The 19,296-nt window shown below is 39.3% G+C and overlaps 1 protein-coding gene across 4 annotated transcripts in view; it reads left to right on the forward strand.

Annotated features, from left to right (window-relative positions):
- Positions 1-19,296, forward strand: part of Pld5 (phospholipase D family member 5) — a 397,710-nt gene that overhangs the window by 82,529 nt on the left and 295,885 nt on the right. Inside the window, exon 1 of one of the 4 annotated variants that reach the window (XM_078022986.1) lies at positions 5,584-6,133. The exons of 2 other annotated variants lie outside the window; for them this stretch is intronic. Coding sequence is in view for 1 of the 2 variants with exons in the window: in XM_078022985.1 (XP_077879111.1) it covers positions 6,131-6,133 (3 nt within the window). In the remaining variant the exon portion in view is untranslated. Of the gene's footprint in view, positions 1-5,583; positions 6,134-19,296 lie in introns of those variants that run through there. One more of the 4 variants, XM_078022985.1, reaches the window with a different exon arrangement.

Raw genomic sequence — 19,296 nt, forward strand, 5'->3', positions numbered from 1 at the left:
GGAAAGGCATCCTACATGCTTTAGGGTTCTTAAACTAAGTTTGCTTAAGATTAAATTTGAAAGCACCATCTTGCCTGGGCAATTATTCTTAAGTGACTCTATAATCACTGGTCCATGCTGAGCTCTCTTAGCCTTGCTGCCTGAATTGGTTGCAGCTGGACAGGGGTGAGCAAGGCTAAATATCTCCAATGCCAGAGAAAAACAGGTGAATACAGGAAGATTGAATCTGGACTTAAAATCAGAGATGAGAGAGACAAAGAAAGATAAATAATTCCCCAACACTTTTTATGTTCTTTAGGAATGAAGGGTGGGCTGTATGAATGTCATTCTTTTGCTATGGAATAATTAGAAATCTAGTTTATTTTCTCTAGATTCTTGTCCACTAGAGAGCTCTGGGTTGTGGTGAAATGAAATGGATGTCACAGTAGCCATAGAAGCTTTCATTCTCTTGTGATTATCTTTTTTGGGGAATGCCAAATAAACTTTTAATTAATGCTAGACCAACATTTGAACATATTGAATAAGTGAATAATGAGCACTCTGTGGAGAGAGTAATAATGTCTTGTTAGGCTTCTCAAATGCATTTTAAATAACTTTGAAAGGTGCAATAAAGATTTCATTAAAAAAGATAAAATGGATCTGCTTCTAAGAAAACACTAAATGAAATAGGTGCTATTAATACACCTTTTGTCTTAGTTCATTCAGGCTGCTGTAACAAAAATACCATAAGTGGAGTCTTATAAACAATGGAAATTTATTGCTAACAACAGTCTTGGAAGCTGGGAAATCCAGGATTCAGGCAGTTAGGTTTCTGGTGGGGGCCTGGTCTCTGCCTCATAGGTGGCACCTTCTTGCTGTGTGCTCACGTGGTGGAAGATAAAAGAAGTGGAGTTCCTCTTTTAAGGGTCCCTACATTACCTTGTCACCTCCTAAAGACCCCGCCTCTTAATGGCATCATAATGGGGGATTAGGATTCAACATGTGGATTTTGAAGGGAACATAAAGGCGCAGACCACAGCACATTTGTAAATGTGCTATATTCCATGTTCACAGGGGAGGGAGCCACTCCTCCCAGGTCTCTCATCTCCTTGATCTCAGACATTTTATGATTGTACCTGGATATATTACCTGTTGGGGTGTGGAGAAGAGCAGGTTTAGGGGGTACAAAGGAAAGGACTGTCCTTTTTTTTTTTTTTTAAAGAGAGAGTGAGAGAGGAGAGAGAGAGAGAGAGAGAGAGAGAGAGAGAGAGAGAGAGAGAGAGAGAGAGAGAATTTTTAATGTTTTATTGTTTAGTTCTCGGCAGACACAACATCTTTGTTGGTATGTGGTGCTGAGGATCGAACCCGGGCCGCACGCATGCCAGGCGAGTGCGCTACCGCTTGAGCCACATCCCCAGCCCCAAAAGACTATCCTTTTAAATTTCCACATTGGTTTGAATGAAAATATACAAATGACTGTTTTATAGAAAATTCTAAAACTTTTTCTGTTTCTCTCTCCAGAAATTCTTACCTTCCTTACTGATGATGTCTGGAGCTGGGTATCAATGAGGTGGCTGTGATTCAGGAATCAAGCTGAGAAGTCTAACAATTTCAATTAACACAAGTGTCCAAACATTTTTTTTTTTTTAGCTTCAATTTAATCCTAGTTCATTCAACAGACAAACGATTATTCAGAAATCCGTTTTTTCTTGTCGTTTCTACTAGGTTAATTTATTTGAGGAAAAAGTCAATTTTTCTTAGGGAAAAAGATGCCAATACACTGAGCATTTCTCACGGCAGCAAAAGCACAGATTTTAAATTTGCTTAGGTTTGTGCGGGGCTCTGACACAGATGGAAGGAAAGTGCACACTGACTTTAATGCACCTCCTGCCTTCAGCTTGTCATTCAGTCCTTTGGGGAGGATGAAAGGATATGGCACAGACAGTGAGTGTTGAGCAGGAGTCCCCATGGGGACAAGTGGTAAAAATCAGTGCTGGAAGAGAGTGCTCTGTATGCAAAGGCCTGGAGGCATGAGTGAACACAGCACTTGGAGGGCACTGCAAACAGTTCTTTGTGACTACAGCATAAAGTGCTTGTGTAGGTGTGGTGGGAGAAGAAACTTTAGGAGCCCCTCCATATAGAACCTTATATGCCAGGGTGAGTAGTCTTGGTTTTATCTGACTATAAGGAGTATACCATTTAAGAGTTAAGGACCTGAGGGTATAGATCAATGGTGGAGTGCTTGCTTAGCATGTGTGAGGCCCTGGGTTTAAGCTCCAATATGGAAAAGGGGAAAGGGATGGATTTTAAATAGGAATTGCATGTTTACAGACTGGCTAGAAACACCTAAAAATAAAATAAAGACAATGGCATCCTAGAAGTGTCAGAAAACTTGTGTGATTACATGTTAAAAGGTGGGTATGGAAATGAGTGCCGGTCAGAAGAGAGGCAGAATTGTTGTGGGTTGAAGCCATCAGAGATGTCTTTCTCAAGCAGGAAGGCATATCTTTGCACCTTGAAGAACAGGTGGGAAAAAAAACCACAGTAATGGTTTGCTGATGCTGTTGAGGGGATTTTCATTGTTCACAAAGACAAAGGCACTATAGTAGGAAGAGGCAGATGAGCCCTTTTCCTGGTCTTACTGCAATAGATGTCACCATCTCATTCCACTGAAAAAGTATAACTGAGCACAGTGTGGGAATAGTCATTTCGGTGTCCTTGAGAAAGGATGTAGGGATTAAAAGAGACCCCAAATTAAGCAACCTCAGGGACAAGTGCATGACACTCAGAGATGCAGAGCACTCCTTTAAGGAAATGTATGTAATCCCTAAGTGTTTAGAACCTACTATGCACAAGCCCTGAGCTGCATTTTGGCCATATATTATCTCCTCTGGGCACCTGATTTACCTACCTCATCTGCTTGTGTTCTAAAGTCCGCTGCCCACAGGCAATGAAAATGTGATTGATTTTTTTGGACTCTGTTAAGTCATAGCTCCTTCTGGATGCCATCAAACCTCATAAATACTTTGGACTCTTCTGAAATATCAGATCACTTGGTCTTCAGTATGAATTTTATTCCACAGGTTGAATTAACTCTGGAACAAGTGTTTAGCTTGGCTGAAGTTATTTCTGCACCTTTCTAGACCTAACCATATGAGGGGATATGAACGTTATATTTTTGATAAAAGGAAAAGCAGTTATGAAAGAAATGTAACCTAATAAAACATCTCAGGGTCCAAGCAAAAGATTTTTTTTCCATTTTTTATTGGTGTACTATATTTATACATAAAAGTAGAATTTATTGTTACATACTCATATGTGCCCATAATGTAATTATAATTTGGTTAATATTGTTTCCCAGTATCTCCCCTTTCTCTCTTCTCCTTCCCCCGGTCCCTTTTCTCTACTCTTCTGGTTTCCCTGCTATTTTATTGAGACCACCCCCAAAAAACCTTTTAATTTTTTTTCTTTTTTCACTCTGACCTGCACATATGAGAGGAAACATATAACCCTTGACTTCTGAGTTAGTCTTCTTTTACTTAACATGATGCTCTCAAGTTCCATTATTTTCCTAAAAAATGACATAATCTCTTTCTTCTTTATGGCTGAATAAAATTCTTTTGTGTATATGTACAACATGTTCTTTATCCATTTATCTGTTGATGGCTACCTAGGCTTATTCCATAATTTGACTGTTGTAAATTGTGCTGCTATAAACGTGGGTATGCATGTATTGCTGTAGTATACTGATTTTAATTCTTTAGGCTAAATATGGAGGAATGGTATCGCTGGGTCTGATGGTGATTCTATTCCTAGTCTTTTGAAGAACCCCCATACTGATTTCCTTAGTGGGTTACACTGATTTACCACCAGCAGTGTAAAAGTGTTACTTTTCCCCTACATCCTTTGCTGCAATTATTATTCTTGATGTTCTTTTAACTGGAATGAGATGAAATCTCAGAATGATTTGCATTTCCCTAATTGCTAAAGATTAGTTGAACATTTTTCGTGTATTTGTTGGCCATTTGTATGTCTTCTTTGGTGAAGTGTCTGTTTAGTTCATTTGCTCATTTATTTGATTTTTTTCTGCTGTTGTAGGTTTTTGAGTTCTTTGTATATTTTCTGGATATTAATTTTGTCTTGGTAGAGTAGCTAGCAAAGATTTTCTCCCATTCTGTAGGCTCTCTTTTCACACTCTTATTTCTTTGGCTGTGCAGAAGATTTTTTTTTTAATTTGATGCTATCCCGTTTATTAACTCTTGGTATTATTTCCTGAGCTTTAAGAGTCCTATTGAGGAAGTTGTTATCTTTGCCCATATGTTGGAGTGTTGTATCTACATTTTCTTCTAGTAGTTGCAAATTTTCAGTACTAATTTACAGGTCTTTAATTCATTTTGAGTTGACTTTCTTGCAGGCTGAGACAGTGATCTAATTTCATTCTTCTACATATGACTGTCTAATTTTCCTAGCACCACTTGTTAAAAAGGCTATCTTTTCTCCAACATATGTTTTTGGCATCTTGGTCAAGGATCAGATGACTTTATCTGTGTGGGTTGTTCTCTGTGTGTTCTTTTCTTTTCCATTGGTCTGAGTATCTCTTTTTATGCCAGTTCCATGCAGATTTTGTTACTATAGTTCTATAGTATAATTTGAAGTGGGGTTTTGTGACGCTTTGCTTTTTTTGTTTGTGTTTTTGCTTAGAATAAAGAGAAGGGATTTTGCTAATCTGTGGGACGCTGCCAACATTTTTAATAATTCTGGGAAAATAATAATTGATTCTTCTGGTAAATATCATACAATGGAATAGATACCATGGTGGGGATACAGCCACTTGAGCTCTGGGGTTACTTTTTCATTAGAAGGACAAGAATACCCTTGTCACAAGAGAACTCATTTCGAAAAATGATTCCTTTCACATCAGCGGTAATGGTGCCTCATCTTTGATAAGGACCTTTTTCTGGTTTCTGCCAGGGAAGAACAGTCCCACGGACTTCAAACATAAGCCCTGATTAATACAGTGTACATCAGGCTCTAAGTAAAAGGAATTTTTACCTATCATATGGAACTCTACCAACATATCCAACAGTTCTGGGAAAATAGTACATTAATTAATTCAACTAGTAAATACCTTATAATAGAATAGATATAGAGTGGGGATACAAAAGTGAACAAGAGAAACATGGTAACTATCCACCTGGAACTTACAAGTGGAGAGGGAAAGGAAACAATTTGGCAATCAATAGATATTTTTGCTTCAGTGTACTGTTATTCTAAAGAGTCATGGTCTGAGCTTTGGATGAGGTCCAGTTACTGTTGGATGCTAATTGGGTGGTTAAATCCTTCTGAGGCAAAAAATTTAAGCAATAAAATGTGGTAAAAGTATAGGAAAAGCCACCAGCCTAATAGTTTACCATGATACAGAAACACACGCTACATTTAACACATCTTAGACAATAGGGTTTCTGCATTTGAAGAACTTGAAGTTTATTCTTTATGATACCACTGTGCTCCATGCACTGTGGTGATACACAAAGAACTTTTCTTCCCACCTGTTCAGAACTGACAGCGCCATACCAAATGATTTAGTCTGGACTGTGCAAACACCCACCGATGGCTGGGCTGTTGTAAGCATGGAGTGCTCTGCAGCTGGGTCCCTCTTCCTTCCTCTCTGTCTAGGCAGATTCTCCTGTACCCTGATCGGAACAGCAGACGTTTCTGCTCAGGTTGGAAGTGTGGTAGACATCCTTGTGGTTCTCCTGCATCCCCTGGGTGAGCTTGAGCTCTTTGGCATAATTTCATTCCACAAGCAACACAACTCATCTTAGTTTAAAAGCAAAACAGAAAGAAGCATAATTGAATGTAGCAGTCCTCAGGATTTGCTAAAATGCTAAATGAGGGGCCCGCGTTTTTAAGAGCACATTCCAGGGGAAATTCTGAAATTGCAAGCTGCAGCCCTTTCTCTTCGAGCTTGGTTTGGCTGATTTCCAAAGCACCGAGGCCAGCAATTGAGGGACTGAGATATAATCGGTGGCAATACATTTGTACTACATGAAACCTTCTCTGCCTCCGAAGGCTCCAGTGGCTGACGGAAGAAGCACATCAGCAACAGCTCCGGCTGCTCCACTCTGCCAGGAGGGAGGATTGGATCGCAATGGTAAGAAACTCCGGGAGTTTTCTACAGACTTCATTTGTTACCTGGGAATGAATAATTAGCGTCTGTTGGTGAAAATGGCTGTTGAGATCATGAGCCTGCACAGCCACTCGGGCTCTGGGGCACTGTCACTTTTTTACTAGAAGGGCAAGAACACACTTGCCACCAGAGAACTGATTTTTGAAAAATGATTCCTTTTGCGTCAGGGGTAATCATGCCTCATAATTAATAAGGACCATTTGCTGGGTTCTGCCAGGGAAGGACAGTCCCACAGTGACCTCAAACGTAATCCCTGATTAATATGGTCTCTGAAGTGCACTCTTCCCTTTGAAAGTAATTGTAATTTCCATGAGACATCTCAAAGAAATCTTTGGCAGTTTTCTTGATATTTTCATATGGAGGGTATAAACCCATTCAGATGAAGGCACCTTTCCTTTCTGCCTAATGAGTTGTCACAGGTCTGTGAGCGTCAGTGTTTACTGGAGACACTAAACGTTACTAGAGCAAACTTCTAAGTGATTTCATTTTTTTCTTTTAAAACTATCTTATGCAGGCAGTGACAATGGGAGCCCTTGTTTTAAAAGAAAGTGCTATGTGACTTTTAAGGAAGTTTGTTTGATTCACTTCAGCAAATATTGCCAGGGTGAGGTACACCTTAATCTGAGGTCTTTAGAAAAGGATTTAGAATTCACAGGGGAAATAACCATGTTGATCTCACAGGCTGTGCTGTCTGAGTGATTTTTGCAAGTGCTTCTTCTCAATCACCTATGATACAGGGGGGACAATTGGGAGTAAGTAGAAGGGGAAGGATTGATGGCAATGGAGCTTCTAGACATTTTCTTTAAAGAATTAAGGGATGAAGGACACTGGTAATAATATTACATAACTTTTAAAAGAAAATAAAACCTATTATTGCATAAATGGAATGCCTGAAATATACTTATTTGACTGCACAGCTGATGTGTGGGAAATGATTATTCCATTTATAATCCAGATGAATGAAGAGACTGCTGATGGGGTGTGGAATTTTTAGAAGTGTCTGACTTTCTAACAACTCAGGAAAGGGAAAACTGGGATTCAGGTTTCGGAGAATACCGTATTTACCCTCACTCTGGAGTTCTCAATCACTCAGAAGCACACAGACCTTAGAAATAAAGTTGCAAAGACAAGGTCCAGTTTGTCTCTTCTTTGTCAACATCTGGTGCCATTTGTCATTGCCCCCATTTTAGCAGTTCTGCTAACCTGTTGAGAACTGTAAACCCCACCTATTTCTCCTCCATCCAACAGGGTGGGTAAAAGAAATCAGCATGTCCAGCAAGAGGGTGAAAAGGGACTCAGTGCTTTGGCTTGTTTTGCCTGAATTTTTGAGGCATACTAATTCTTTTCTTCTCTGCATTGGCCTGAGAACATTCCTGAGAGGATTACCAAGGACCAAGCTGAAATGCAGATAAAATCCCCTGCCTGCACACTTGGAGCCTACACAGAAACATGGTGGCAGTGTTTTATGAGATTCAGGGAGAAAATGAGCAAGTCAGGGGCTGAGATCATTGAAGTGCAATAATACAACCTGATGAATGAAAATGTATAGACCTCCAAAGAGAGGGAACTTGCCTTTGAGGTTGGAGGAGGGATGTGATGGGGAGTGTGACTTGTGTTGGCATCCAGGCCATTCTCTGGATATGTGATCTAACTACTGCTTAGAAGGTTGGAAAGAATTATCCAATTGTACATTAAAATAAGACCCTTGGTCTAAATGAGCTCTTACTGGTGGATGCTGTTATTATATAAAAGGAAGATAATAGTGTAGAGGAAGGGATCAGGGAGAGGGAGGAAGGGAGGCAAAGAGGAAGTATTGGGGATTGAAATGAAGAAAACTGTGTTATAAGCATCTATGAATATTTCAAGATGAACCTATGATGTATAATGCACTAATTTAAATATTTTTTTTAAATGGTCACATTTTTAACAGTGAAGACATTTTAGTGAGCTAACTTTTGGGTAGGGAACCCTATTTCACCTTTCATTTTCTTGAGAATTCTGTAAGAGAGAATTGGGTTGAAAAACAAAAATACCCTTTAATTGGAAAGGATAGGGAGGGGGTAAATCTATAGATTAGATTTTCATTAAGTCTTCTCCATGATGAATGGAAACTAATCATGTTTCTTATCATGCAAATGTGATCAGGTATCTGACTTCCAAGAGAAAAAGATGCTCTCTCTGTTTAAAACAATCTCCTTGACCTCATTAGAATCAGGAACATGTCAGAGCTTGCTGAGTGTTACAGCAAATAAGCCAGTTCTGCTAGGGCTCTGGCTTCTGATTACTTTTGTTGTTTTATTTATAAGTGTAAAGTGAATGAAAATAATTAAATCTATCTATAGTTGATTGCAAACAACTATAAGTTATTTCAAAGCAAGGGTAATGTGTGGTTATTCTTCAATAATATTTCACAAATATTTTAAGCTGTGTGCTATGTATTTTATACATGTGAGTATTGTTCCTATTGTATTGAGGTAAGGCCCATGGCTTCTGAAGGACACACACCTAGGAATTAGGGGTTCCAGGGTGGGAACAAATGCAGACTGGCTCTGTTGCGGGGGAGGGGACCCTTACTCCTTAAACCACCTCATCATACTATTTCCAAGATAGAGAGGAGGGGAAGCAGGTCTAAGCAAACATGTGGCAGTAAATTAGAGACCTTCAGTGATTCAGCTTCAAAATTCACTCATCTTTGCCCTTCTTGTTTCCTCTGTTCTTTCTTTTCAACGTAACCTCTTTTACTTTCTTGTCGCTTGCATACTGTATACCTTTGTTTTTGTAACTCTATTGAAATACCTGAGGCAGGCTAACTTTGCAACTGAGGAAGGTTTATTTAGCTCACAGCTCTGGAGGTTCAAGGATGTGGCATCATCATCTATCTGCATGGCTCTGTTGAGGACCTCATGGCAGGTGGCTCACATCCCTAGGCAGGAAGCCAGGCAGCAATTCAGGGTCAGGCTCGGGCTTTTATGACAACTTGCTCTCCTCAAAACTGTGTCGGGCTTCCCTGAGAAATACCCTAATACCTTTTGAGGGCAGTATCCAGTGACCCAAGGACCTCCCTTTAGGTTCTGCCTTCCAATATCTCCATGCTGAGGACCAAACTTTCAACACATAAACCCTTGAGGGACAAACCCCATCCAAACCATAGCACACACAACACTGGAATGCCTGCCTTATATTCCCATTCTGGCCAGTCCCCTTTAAATAGCTGTCTAACTGGGAGATAGTCTAATATTATGGGAAGAGGGTTTAGATTTGCTTAGATATAGAGTTAAATTTCTGTGCTATCCCCCTTATTAGCTGTGAGATTTTAGATAGTAGTTTTTAAAAAATGACTCTTTTAGTCTTCTTATCTGAAAAAATGGGCATAATGAGTCTTATTCCATTGGATCATTGTGGGGATTTCATTGATATGTTTGTATGTTTGATAAAGTAGGTGTTTTTGGTTTTAGTTTGTTTTTTTTTTTGTACTGGGGATTGAACTCAGGACATTCAACCCTTGAGCCACATCTTCAGCCCTATTTTATATTTTATTTAGAGACAGGGTCTCACTGAGTTGCTTAGTACCTCACTGTTGCTGAGGCTGGCTTTGAACTCTCTGGATCCTCCTGTCTCAGCCTCCCAAACCACTGAGATTACAGGCGGGTGCCACTGCACCCAGCTAGAAGAAAGCTTTTGAAATTACCTAGAGACAAGTAATTTAAATAAAGATTGAGAAAATGAAAAAGAAATCAAAACAGGACATGACATGAAGGGAAATTCCACCTGAACTCATCGGATGCAAAATGTGAAGGAGAAAGGCTAAGACTGGCATTTGAGGAAAGGGAATATGTTGTCTTGTTGTAATTCTTATGTTACCAGGTACGGTGTATGACTTAGTCTGCTCAGGCTGCTATAAAAATGTATCTTATCCTGGGTTTCTTACAAAGAATATAAATTTATCTCTTACAGTTCTGTAGACTGGTTAATCCAAGATCAAGGCTGCCACACATTTGGTATGGGTATGGGCTCTGTGCTTCATATATGGCTCCTCCTAGCTGTATCCTCACATGGTAGAGGGGCTAGCTAGAATCCTGGGGTCTTTCATAAAAGCATTAATCCCTTTCATGAGAGCAAAGCCCCCAGGACCTTATCACCTCCCAAAGGTTGGGGATTAGGGTTCATTCAGCCCATGAATTTGGAGAGAAAAAAATATTCAGACCATTACAGTGCCTTAAACATAGTAATTTTTATGTGTTATTGAATCAAAAATAAAGGTATGAATTAAGGAAGAAAAAGTCTATATGACATGCACACACATATATATTATATAAAACATAGGATATATCTACATATGATATATATTGTTTTATATATTGGACTGTGGGTAACAGACTATAGGCTCCTCTCATATGTGCAAAATATAATAATACACACACACACACACACACACACACACACACACACACATTACCCAAGTCCAGTGAGGTATTTCAAGTGAGTAGCCACACAGTGTCCTTTTGAATATATTCCTGAGAAGGTGCTAATGGCTGCAGTGCTGTTTTCTCTATAGTGGATAACTTTCAGGCACACTGATAAGATGCATATAAAGATGAGGAGGAGAAAGTGTTTACAAAAAACCTCTCTCCCCAAATCCATTCCTCAAGCCATAGTACACATGATAAAGGTATGAGTGTTTTTATTAATAGAATGGATAAAATGCAGACTGTGGGGAAGAGGGAGTGAAATGTGTTGGTTGGTTTTTAGTTTCTTCTTAAAGGTGGTGTTAAGAGCATTAGAACTATACATGACACATGATATCAGCAATATAATGAGGATGAGTGATCTCTCATTCATTCTTCTGTGGTCTTCAGTGAAGAAATTACTTATATGATGGGTAAAGGGGAGTGCAAAGCTGAAAAAATGAGCAAATACGAGCTTGGTTCAAGTTTTCACCTAATGAGGCAGCATCGGTGGATATTGGTGTTTCACTATGGATGCTACACTGGTCCCTTCAGGTGACAAGACAAAAGGGCAACATGGGATGCTAGGGAAAATGCCATTGAAGTAGTTGATGATTAAGCTTAATGTTGATTGTAAAATCAATATGATAGATACAAGACTAGAATAAAGAAACTAATTAGCTGGATAGTCTAAAAATTAAATAGGTTTGAGATGGATGAAGTCTCTGGGGAAGTGCTTAGAGGATTTCAAGAGAAAGGGCATGGTTCATTTTGCTACTCTTGACAGCAATTGTAAATGTGAGCAAAACTTCCTTAGGTAATTTGGGGCTGGGGTTGTAGCTGAGTGGCAAAGCACTGCCTAGCATGTTTGAGACCTTGGGTTTAAGCCCTAGTGCCCCCCAAAATAAATTAAAAAAATTTTTTTCTTAGGTATTTCAGGTTGAGCTTATAATATAGTCAAAGTTTGCCCTTCCTTTCTTTGCATTTTCTTGATTTAACAATCCTCTTTCATTCCTCATAGGAACTCTCTGATTCCTACTAGCGTTCATCTCTAACTTGCTCTGTAGATTTAGCAGTCCAGATAGCATTCTCAGTTTACATTCTAGACCCCTAAGTTCTCTGCTCTGAGCATCTCTTTATTGGTTCTATGAAGTGCCCAGTCTCCCTGAAACCCACAATCTGAGTCATCCTCCTTGATGTGGCCCCACTTTAGAAGGGAGAACATATCTATTTGGAGAAATTTGGTGTTTGGATTCTGAAAATAACCTTGTTTGCATTCATATGATGTGTTGCAAAACAGCTTGGATTATTTCCCCTCATTTATTGCATTACTGTGCTTCTTTTGGTTTCAGTGGTGAAATCAAAATATAACAAGCCATGTATGAGTGTTTTAATATGTGGATAAAGAAAGATTTTATTGAAGAATGAGGAAGAAGGGGGAATCAACCTGTGTGATCTTAAATCTCACTTCTTAACTAATTTCTGCTTTACCCACGTAGTTTTAATGTATCTGATGGACTATGGCTGGTTAATAAGTTCACAGAAAGTGTGGCTTCTCAGCATAGGTATATTGCAAATGTTGCTACACCTAAGACTTCACCAGTGTTTGTTCATTCAACAAGGAGGTTCGGGGTAAAATCATGTTTATAACTTAGGTTTAATGCCATTTAAAAAAAAGTCAATACCCATTTACCCAATCTAGGACTCAGAAGAATTGCCCAATTAAATTTGTGCAAAAGTGCAATCATAAATAATGGATTAATTTTAAGGTACTGAAAATAAATACTGCCTAAAAATGCATTTCACTGGTATTTGGATTTTATGTTTCCTCTCCCTGCCTCTCATCTTCATCTGTTTGGAGCATTGATTAACTTAACCAGAGGGTTTTTTTTTTAAGTGAAAAAAAAATTAAGATAACATAGAAACTGAAACAGTGCATAAATCATAAATGTACAACTCACATTTTTGCAGAATGAGCACAATCTTGTAATGAGCACCCAGCTCAAAGAATAGAACATCACTGGCTCCCTGAAGCCATCATGAGGCAACTCATGATCCTGGTTTATAACCCTGAGTTAAGATCTACTTATTTTTAAGCTTTGCATACCGTTCTTCATTCTCATTTTTAAAAAGAAGCAAGTGATCCCATTAAAATTACACCAGTGGGTTTCTGTCTATACATGGATAAAGTTTACGTTCACCATACTACTGACAGTGGCAGAATTTGGGGGACAGTTTCGAATTTTCTTCTTAGTCCCCCCTCTTTATTTAAATAATGCTCCTTATGACGATGAACATATGCCTTTCATAAAAACAAAACAGAAAACCCCCATATCAGCATTTTAATAGGAACTATGATGTTTATAGTAAGCCCTTGTGGACAGGCAGTGGCCAGGGCATCCACCGAGTCACCTGGATGCGGAGGCTGTCTGACACTTTGTGTTCCTCGTGGGAAAGAGCTTTGGGAGTCCAACCAGAAGATCTCTTGTTAACAAGAGGTGCAAGCAGGATCCTTCCAACTCTTGCCTTAAACTAAAGCTCAAGGCTGAGCTACTAAAAACATTGGGAATAGTTGTAAATACTAGAGATAAATTATAAAGAGATCAAAATATGTCACAAGTTAATTTCTGTATATCTTTCTGAGAACTGAGAAGCAATTTAATAGCCATTTGAGGATTTTCATATTGAAATATAACTGATGCACAGGCTTTGGCTGGATGGGAAACCATGTCCCCTGGGGGAGGGTGTCTTCCTGGCTCCCTTTTATTTTTCCAAGTCAGGAAATAGTCTTATTTTACCTTAAAAGGAAAAAAACAAACAACAACAAAAAAGAGTTGAAAACTCTAAATCTTAAGGTAGCCTGACATATAAATGAGAAAACCAAATAAGACAAACTTAGTAAGAAAGTCAAATTAAATTTTTAAAAAATTTTTATTTTCCTGATTACCAAAGAAAGTTGGTAACCTCAGAAAGGTCTTAATGTGCTGAAAAGAAAAGTACCATCATTCAGGGATAATGACTCTTGTAATTACTTCTGGTTTCCACAACATTTTAGTTTTTTAGAATTTTCTCTACATGCCTAGGAGTTTTTGTTTGTTTGTTTGTTTGGTACCAGGGATTGGATGCCTAACCATTGAGCCACACTCCCAGCCCTTTTTATTTTTTATTTTGCGACAGATTCTCACTAGAGTGCTTATAGCCTTGCTAAGTCTCTGAGGCTGGCTTCAAACCTGTGATCTTCCTATCTCAGCCCCCAGAACCACTAGGGTTATAGGCGTGCACCACCATACCTGGCCCTAGTTTTTTTTTCCTTCTATACCTATAGATACATATACACACATGACATACAAAGGCAGTTTTTACTAATGGAAGTAGGTTGTTTTTTTTCTTCTGTTGTATACTCAGAGTATCCTGCATTTTTGCTTCATGGTACTTATCAGTTTTAAGTTATGTATTTATTTATACTATTATTTGATTAATGTGCACGCCCTCAACAGACTGTAAGCTCTCATGAGTAGAAACGATGTTCCCTATCTCGTCTTGATGACTAGAATAGTACTTGCATGTTAAATATTTGTTGAAAGAATAATAAATGGATAGGGTACATTCTGTTTACTTCTGAATTTTTTCGTGCACTCTATCATGGCTATCATTCCACGCCAGTAACTATAGCTCTCCTTCGTCATTTTAATGCATGTGGATGTTTTCCCAATTTTCCTTCAAATCCATTATCTATGACAATACTGAATGCGCATCTTTGTACAGAGGAGTTTAAGCATTTGCCCAAATCGGTTCTTTCCGTATTTCATTCACACAGTATCACGGAAGTAAATGACTTCATTTAAAGTGTCAAGTATAGTAATGGACAGAGCAGTGAGAGGAGGGAGAGGGGAGGGGAAAGAGAGATGCGGTGGTGTTTCCAGGAAGAACGCTACAGCGTTCTGGGTTTCGTGTGTGATTGTGCGGAGTCTGATGATTGAGACGGGGGTTGGGAAGTGGAGGAAGAGATACATGTGGTTGAGTTCAGCAAGGCCTTGAATCTCTGTGACCCTGGAAGCTGGACCACCTTGAAGCACAGGGACTCCCTGTCCAGCTTTTGCTTTTCATCTGGGTCCTCTTGGCCCTTCTAACTGGTCAGTTGTACGGATATTTATAAATGGTTTAGAGTCTGTACCTAATCAAGGTTTACGGTACAGTCAGCCTTGGGCAAATCGTACCCACTCTTTAACCGTTCCACCTAAAGCACTGATAATTAGAAACACCTGAGGATGGCCTAGAGCCTGCCCTACCCTTTTCGAAAAGGTGCCGTTCTCGTCTGCCCACTCAGGACATCAGAGTTGGCTGGTCCTAATTAATTCTTGGGACCAGTGACCTGCTTTCAAGCTTCTAATGGCTTGGCCAGGGTAACTCAAAATCATGTTACTGCCTAAAAATGGGAGATTAAGAATATCTACTTTTTTAAAATAAAAATTCCTTCTTTTAGACCTTCATGTAATTGGGGCTCATCTCATTAATCTTAGATTGAACTATTGCCTGGAACTGCATTTGATTTCCAGTTCCTTGGGACAGGAGCCCAGTATAGACCCTGTTCTCGAAATTAGTGTTTCCAAACATTGTTATTATGGATTTTTGTTTTTGTTTTTGTTTTTGGTACCAGGGATTGAACTCAAAGGCACTTAACCACTGAGTCAGATCCCTAGATCTACTTTGTATTTTATTTAGAGACAGGGTCCCACTGAGTTGCTTAGTGCCTCCATTTTGCTGAGGCTGCTTTGAACTCATAATTCTCCTTCCTCAGCCTCCCAAATTGCTGGGATTACAGATATACACCACCATGCCCAGCTCTTAGGGACTTTAAAAGGATTGAAATATATGTCAAAACACTTCCTGGTCCCAGCACCCAGTAAGTGTTCAGGATCTTATTTTGATGTGGAATCTCCCAAACTGAATCTTGGTCGATCGAGAACTTTCAGCTGCTGTGGATTCTACTGTCCCTCTGTCTTTCACCTCAGTATGAGTGGATCTTGATCTGCTTTGTTTTTTTCTCAAATTTTTAGTATTAATTTGAGCCATGACCTTATTCTAGGAAACTGGAATTTGAGAAAAAACTCTGAATTTCATGATATTTATAATGTATGGGAAATAGGGTAAACGTATGTTAATACCCACAATTCAGCCAATTGGATGGCGGCGTTGTGGTTTGAATCTTTAATGTCCTCAAGGGCCCTGTGTTAAAGGCTTTGTCCCCAGCTTGTCACTGTTGGGAGACATGGAAACTTTAAGAGATAGGGCATAGTGGAAAATCTTAGCTTCAATGACCCATGTGCTCAAAAGGGATAGTAGGCCCCAGCCCTTCCTCCTCCTCTCTCTTGCTTCTCAGCCATGAGCTTCGCTCTGCCACATGCTTGCCACCACGATGTGCTGCCTTCCACAGGCCCAAAGCAATGAGGCCAATCAGTCATGGACTGAAATCCCCCAGATTGTGAGCCAAAATAAACCTTTCTTTTTAAAGTTGTTTATCTCAGGTATTTGTTAGAGTAATGGAAAGCTGATTAACACAGATGGCCAGATAGAACAGATGTTTCCATAGAAAGAGGCATTATCTCACCATGTTATAACAGGAAAAAGCCTTTCTTCCTTCTTCTTTCCTTCCTCCCTTCTTCCCTTTTCTTCAACGGACACCCATGGATTGTTAGCTGTTCCATAGCTGGCATGCTCTTGCTTTTTTTTCCCCTGACACATAGCTAATCTATCTTTCCTTCATGTTCCCAACTATGAGATATGGCCCTGTGATAGAGATCAGGCCATTTGCATGTGACTAAAGGCCAGGCCTGCCCATGAACCTTGCCATGCATGCATGTGCTTCCATGATTTTCCCTTTTCTGCTGGATGAAGGCTACTGGTCAGGATTACTTGGAAGATGGCAAAGACACCATCTGCTTCAGTCTCTGAATGACCCCAGTGTACAAAGCTCCCTTCCCCTTCCACAAGTACAGCCGATTTGAACACTACATGAGCAAAACACAAACTGCTTCCATTTGGCCCATTCTGCATTTTGCTTTGTTTGTTGGAGCAGTGAGCTACCCTAATTTTATCAAGTTTCTAGTAGGTTTTAGTCTCTGTGCCAGTTGATGAGGATACAGTGGTGACCAAGGAAGATGAGGTCTCAGCCTCTCCTAATGAAGGAGATCAACAGTAAACATGTAAATAAACTGGAATTTTACCTATGGAGATCCTGCAATGAAGGAAATAAAAACATTGATAAAGATATCCTGTTACAAGGATGTGGACATAATCTGAACTTTGAATAAAGTGTAGGACTTTAAATAGGAATTACTGGCTAAATTCATAAGTTAAGAAAGTAACCATCAATTAAAGGAAGATGTAGCAAAATCACAGAAATCTAGGAAAGAACCCAGGCTCCACTTCTAAAACTATTCCTACTGTTTCCATGAATGGTAAGGAACTCCCAGGAAAATTCCAAAAGTCTCATGTTCTGATTAGATGAACACAATGGCCAGATAGAACAGACGTTTCCATAGAAAGAGGCACAATCATAGAACTTTAAGCAGGTTGTGTGGGTTTTGGAGTGTCCTTGAGTTTTCTTAAAGATTGCAAAGGCAGAGAAGATTTGTGCTTAGTGGCCCCAAATGACTTTGCATTGATTTTTTTTCTCCCTTTTGATGCCTTTAATGATCAAAGGAAAAATATCAATGAATAAGAGACTTCAAGGGATTTTAATGGTTTGAATGACCCTTTGTGAAGTGAGAAGTTGGAGAGAGGTGATCCTTTTTTTTTTATCATAATATTCTTCAAAATGTGGTAACATCAGGACTTTTACTTTTTGTTGAAATGATAAACTTACTTATGTTACTGGTTAGTATCTTATTCATGGGTATTTTTTTTTGTATCTGAGATACAGAAACGTACTCAAACTGACCTAAGTTTAAAAAAAATAAACACAAATTTTATTATGAATAATCAGGGCATTTTACGAATGTCTAGCAGGAACTATAGCCATGAATCTGATCCTGACTATGATTCTGACCGTGATACTGGAGAAGAAATAGGTGGCTTCTCCCATACCTCTTTCTGACATCTCTGTGTCACATCTTTAATCTATTCTCTGGTATCTCTCTGATGATTCCTGCTCAGGACTATATGATATATTCATTAATATATCAATATAAGACTGTCTCTCACTAGTCACTCTCCCAAATGGAATCCTCACTTCAATTACTGGGGTACCTGCGCTCACTTTCAGATCCCGAGGAGTGAGCTTTTGGAATGTACACTCCACTCCTTCTCTCTGTTGTGGACTGATTCGGGCATGTCTGGAAAGGCAACTCACATGACCCAATTCCCACCTAACCCAGGCCATCTGAAAAGTCTCTGAGAACAGACAGCATCTGCACAAATACAGAGAATAACATCCCTGCTATCTTCCACCCAAGGCCAGCATTTACATATACCTTCCTTCATTCCTATATACACTATTCTAAACATAACTTTCTTGGCCTACTCTTACTCATACCCAAACAATCATAACACCATTACCCCTTTCCCTACTGGAGATTATCCTAAGTGGACCACCTATACCCAGTTCATCCAGAGGAAAATTTAGGGCCTTTTAAAATTTCCTTCTTAGTATCAAGCACTGCATCCAAAGAAAACTATGCGTGCTCAGAATGCTTGCCTGCCACCCCATCACTGTTTTGCAAACAATGGAATAAGTGATAATTTATATCCCCCCTGAAGTATTTTTTTAAAAAAGTGGGTGGAGAGAAAAAAATTCAATTTTAAAATGAATTAAGGAGCTAATACTTTTCCATGATAACACCACTCATGGGTTAAGGAGTCCAAAGCTTGAACAACAGCATTATGATTAGAGGATGCACTCCAGATTTGTATCTCAGCTCATTCCCTTAGTATATAACCTTGAGCAAGTTACTTTTTTTGTATCTCAGTATCTTCATAATCATAGTTAGTTAAAAGGATGAAATGAGAATTAAACAAGTTGATATCTATGAAGCACTTAGAATAGTTATGAAGCTGACACACAGTAAGTACTTACATAGATGTTTGTTATCTAAATTCTTTTTTTTTAAAGAGAGAGAGAATTTTTTAATATTTATTTATTTTTTTTTAGTTTTCAGCGGATACAACATCTTTGTTTGTATGTGGTGCTGAGTATCGAACCGGGGCCACACGCATGCCAGGCAAGCACGCTACCACTTGAGCCACATCCCCAGCCCCATGTTTGTTAACTAAATTCTTACAGAACAGAGGGAATGGGAAAGGATGAGTGGATCACAGGGCATCAGTTTTCTGAGCCACTTCTTTGGCTGGTCCTAAAATCTGAACTGCTCCAGTTCCTGCCCACTGGGAAGACAATGCAAAGAGAAGAGGTTTTCTCCTTCTTTCCCACCTCTGATAGGGGTTGGGGAAGACTTCTCCACAGATAGGGATACCCTAAGTCATTATTTGTTCTCAGGCCTGAGCACTGGCTGCTACCTACAACTCTGATCCCTTGGATGGTCTAATAAAAAATAAATGTTTGGTCTTTGTCCCTGGTTCCTGGCACAAGCTCCTAAAACCTTTGGTATTCCCGGAGTGTCTTTGTTATTGACCATCTTTGTTATTCATGAGCCCCTTCCCCCTCCCCCCACCAGTACCTGAATT

Source organism: Ictidomys tridecemlineatus, chromosome 10, assembly GCF_052094955.1.
Source record: "Ictidomys tridecemlineatus isolate mIctTri1 chromosome 10, mIctTri1.hap1, whole genome shotgun sequence".
NCBI lineage: Eukaryota > Metazoa > Chordata > Mammalia > Rodentia > Sciuridae > Ictidomys > Ictidomys tridecemlineatus.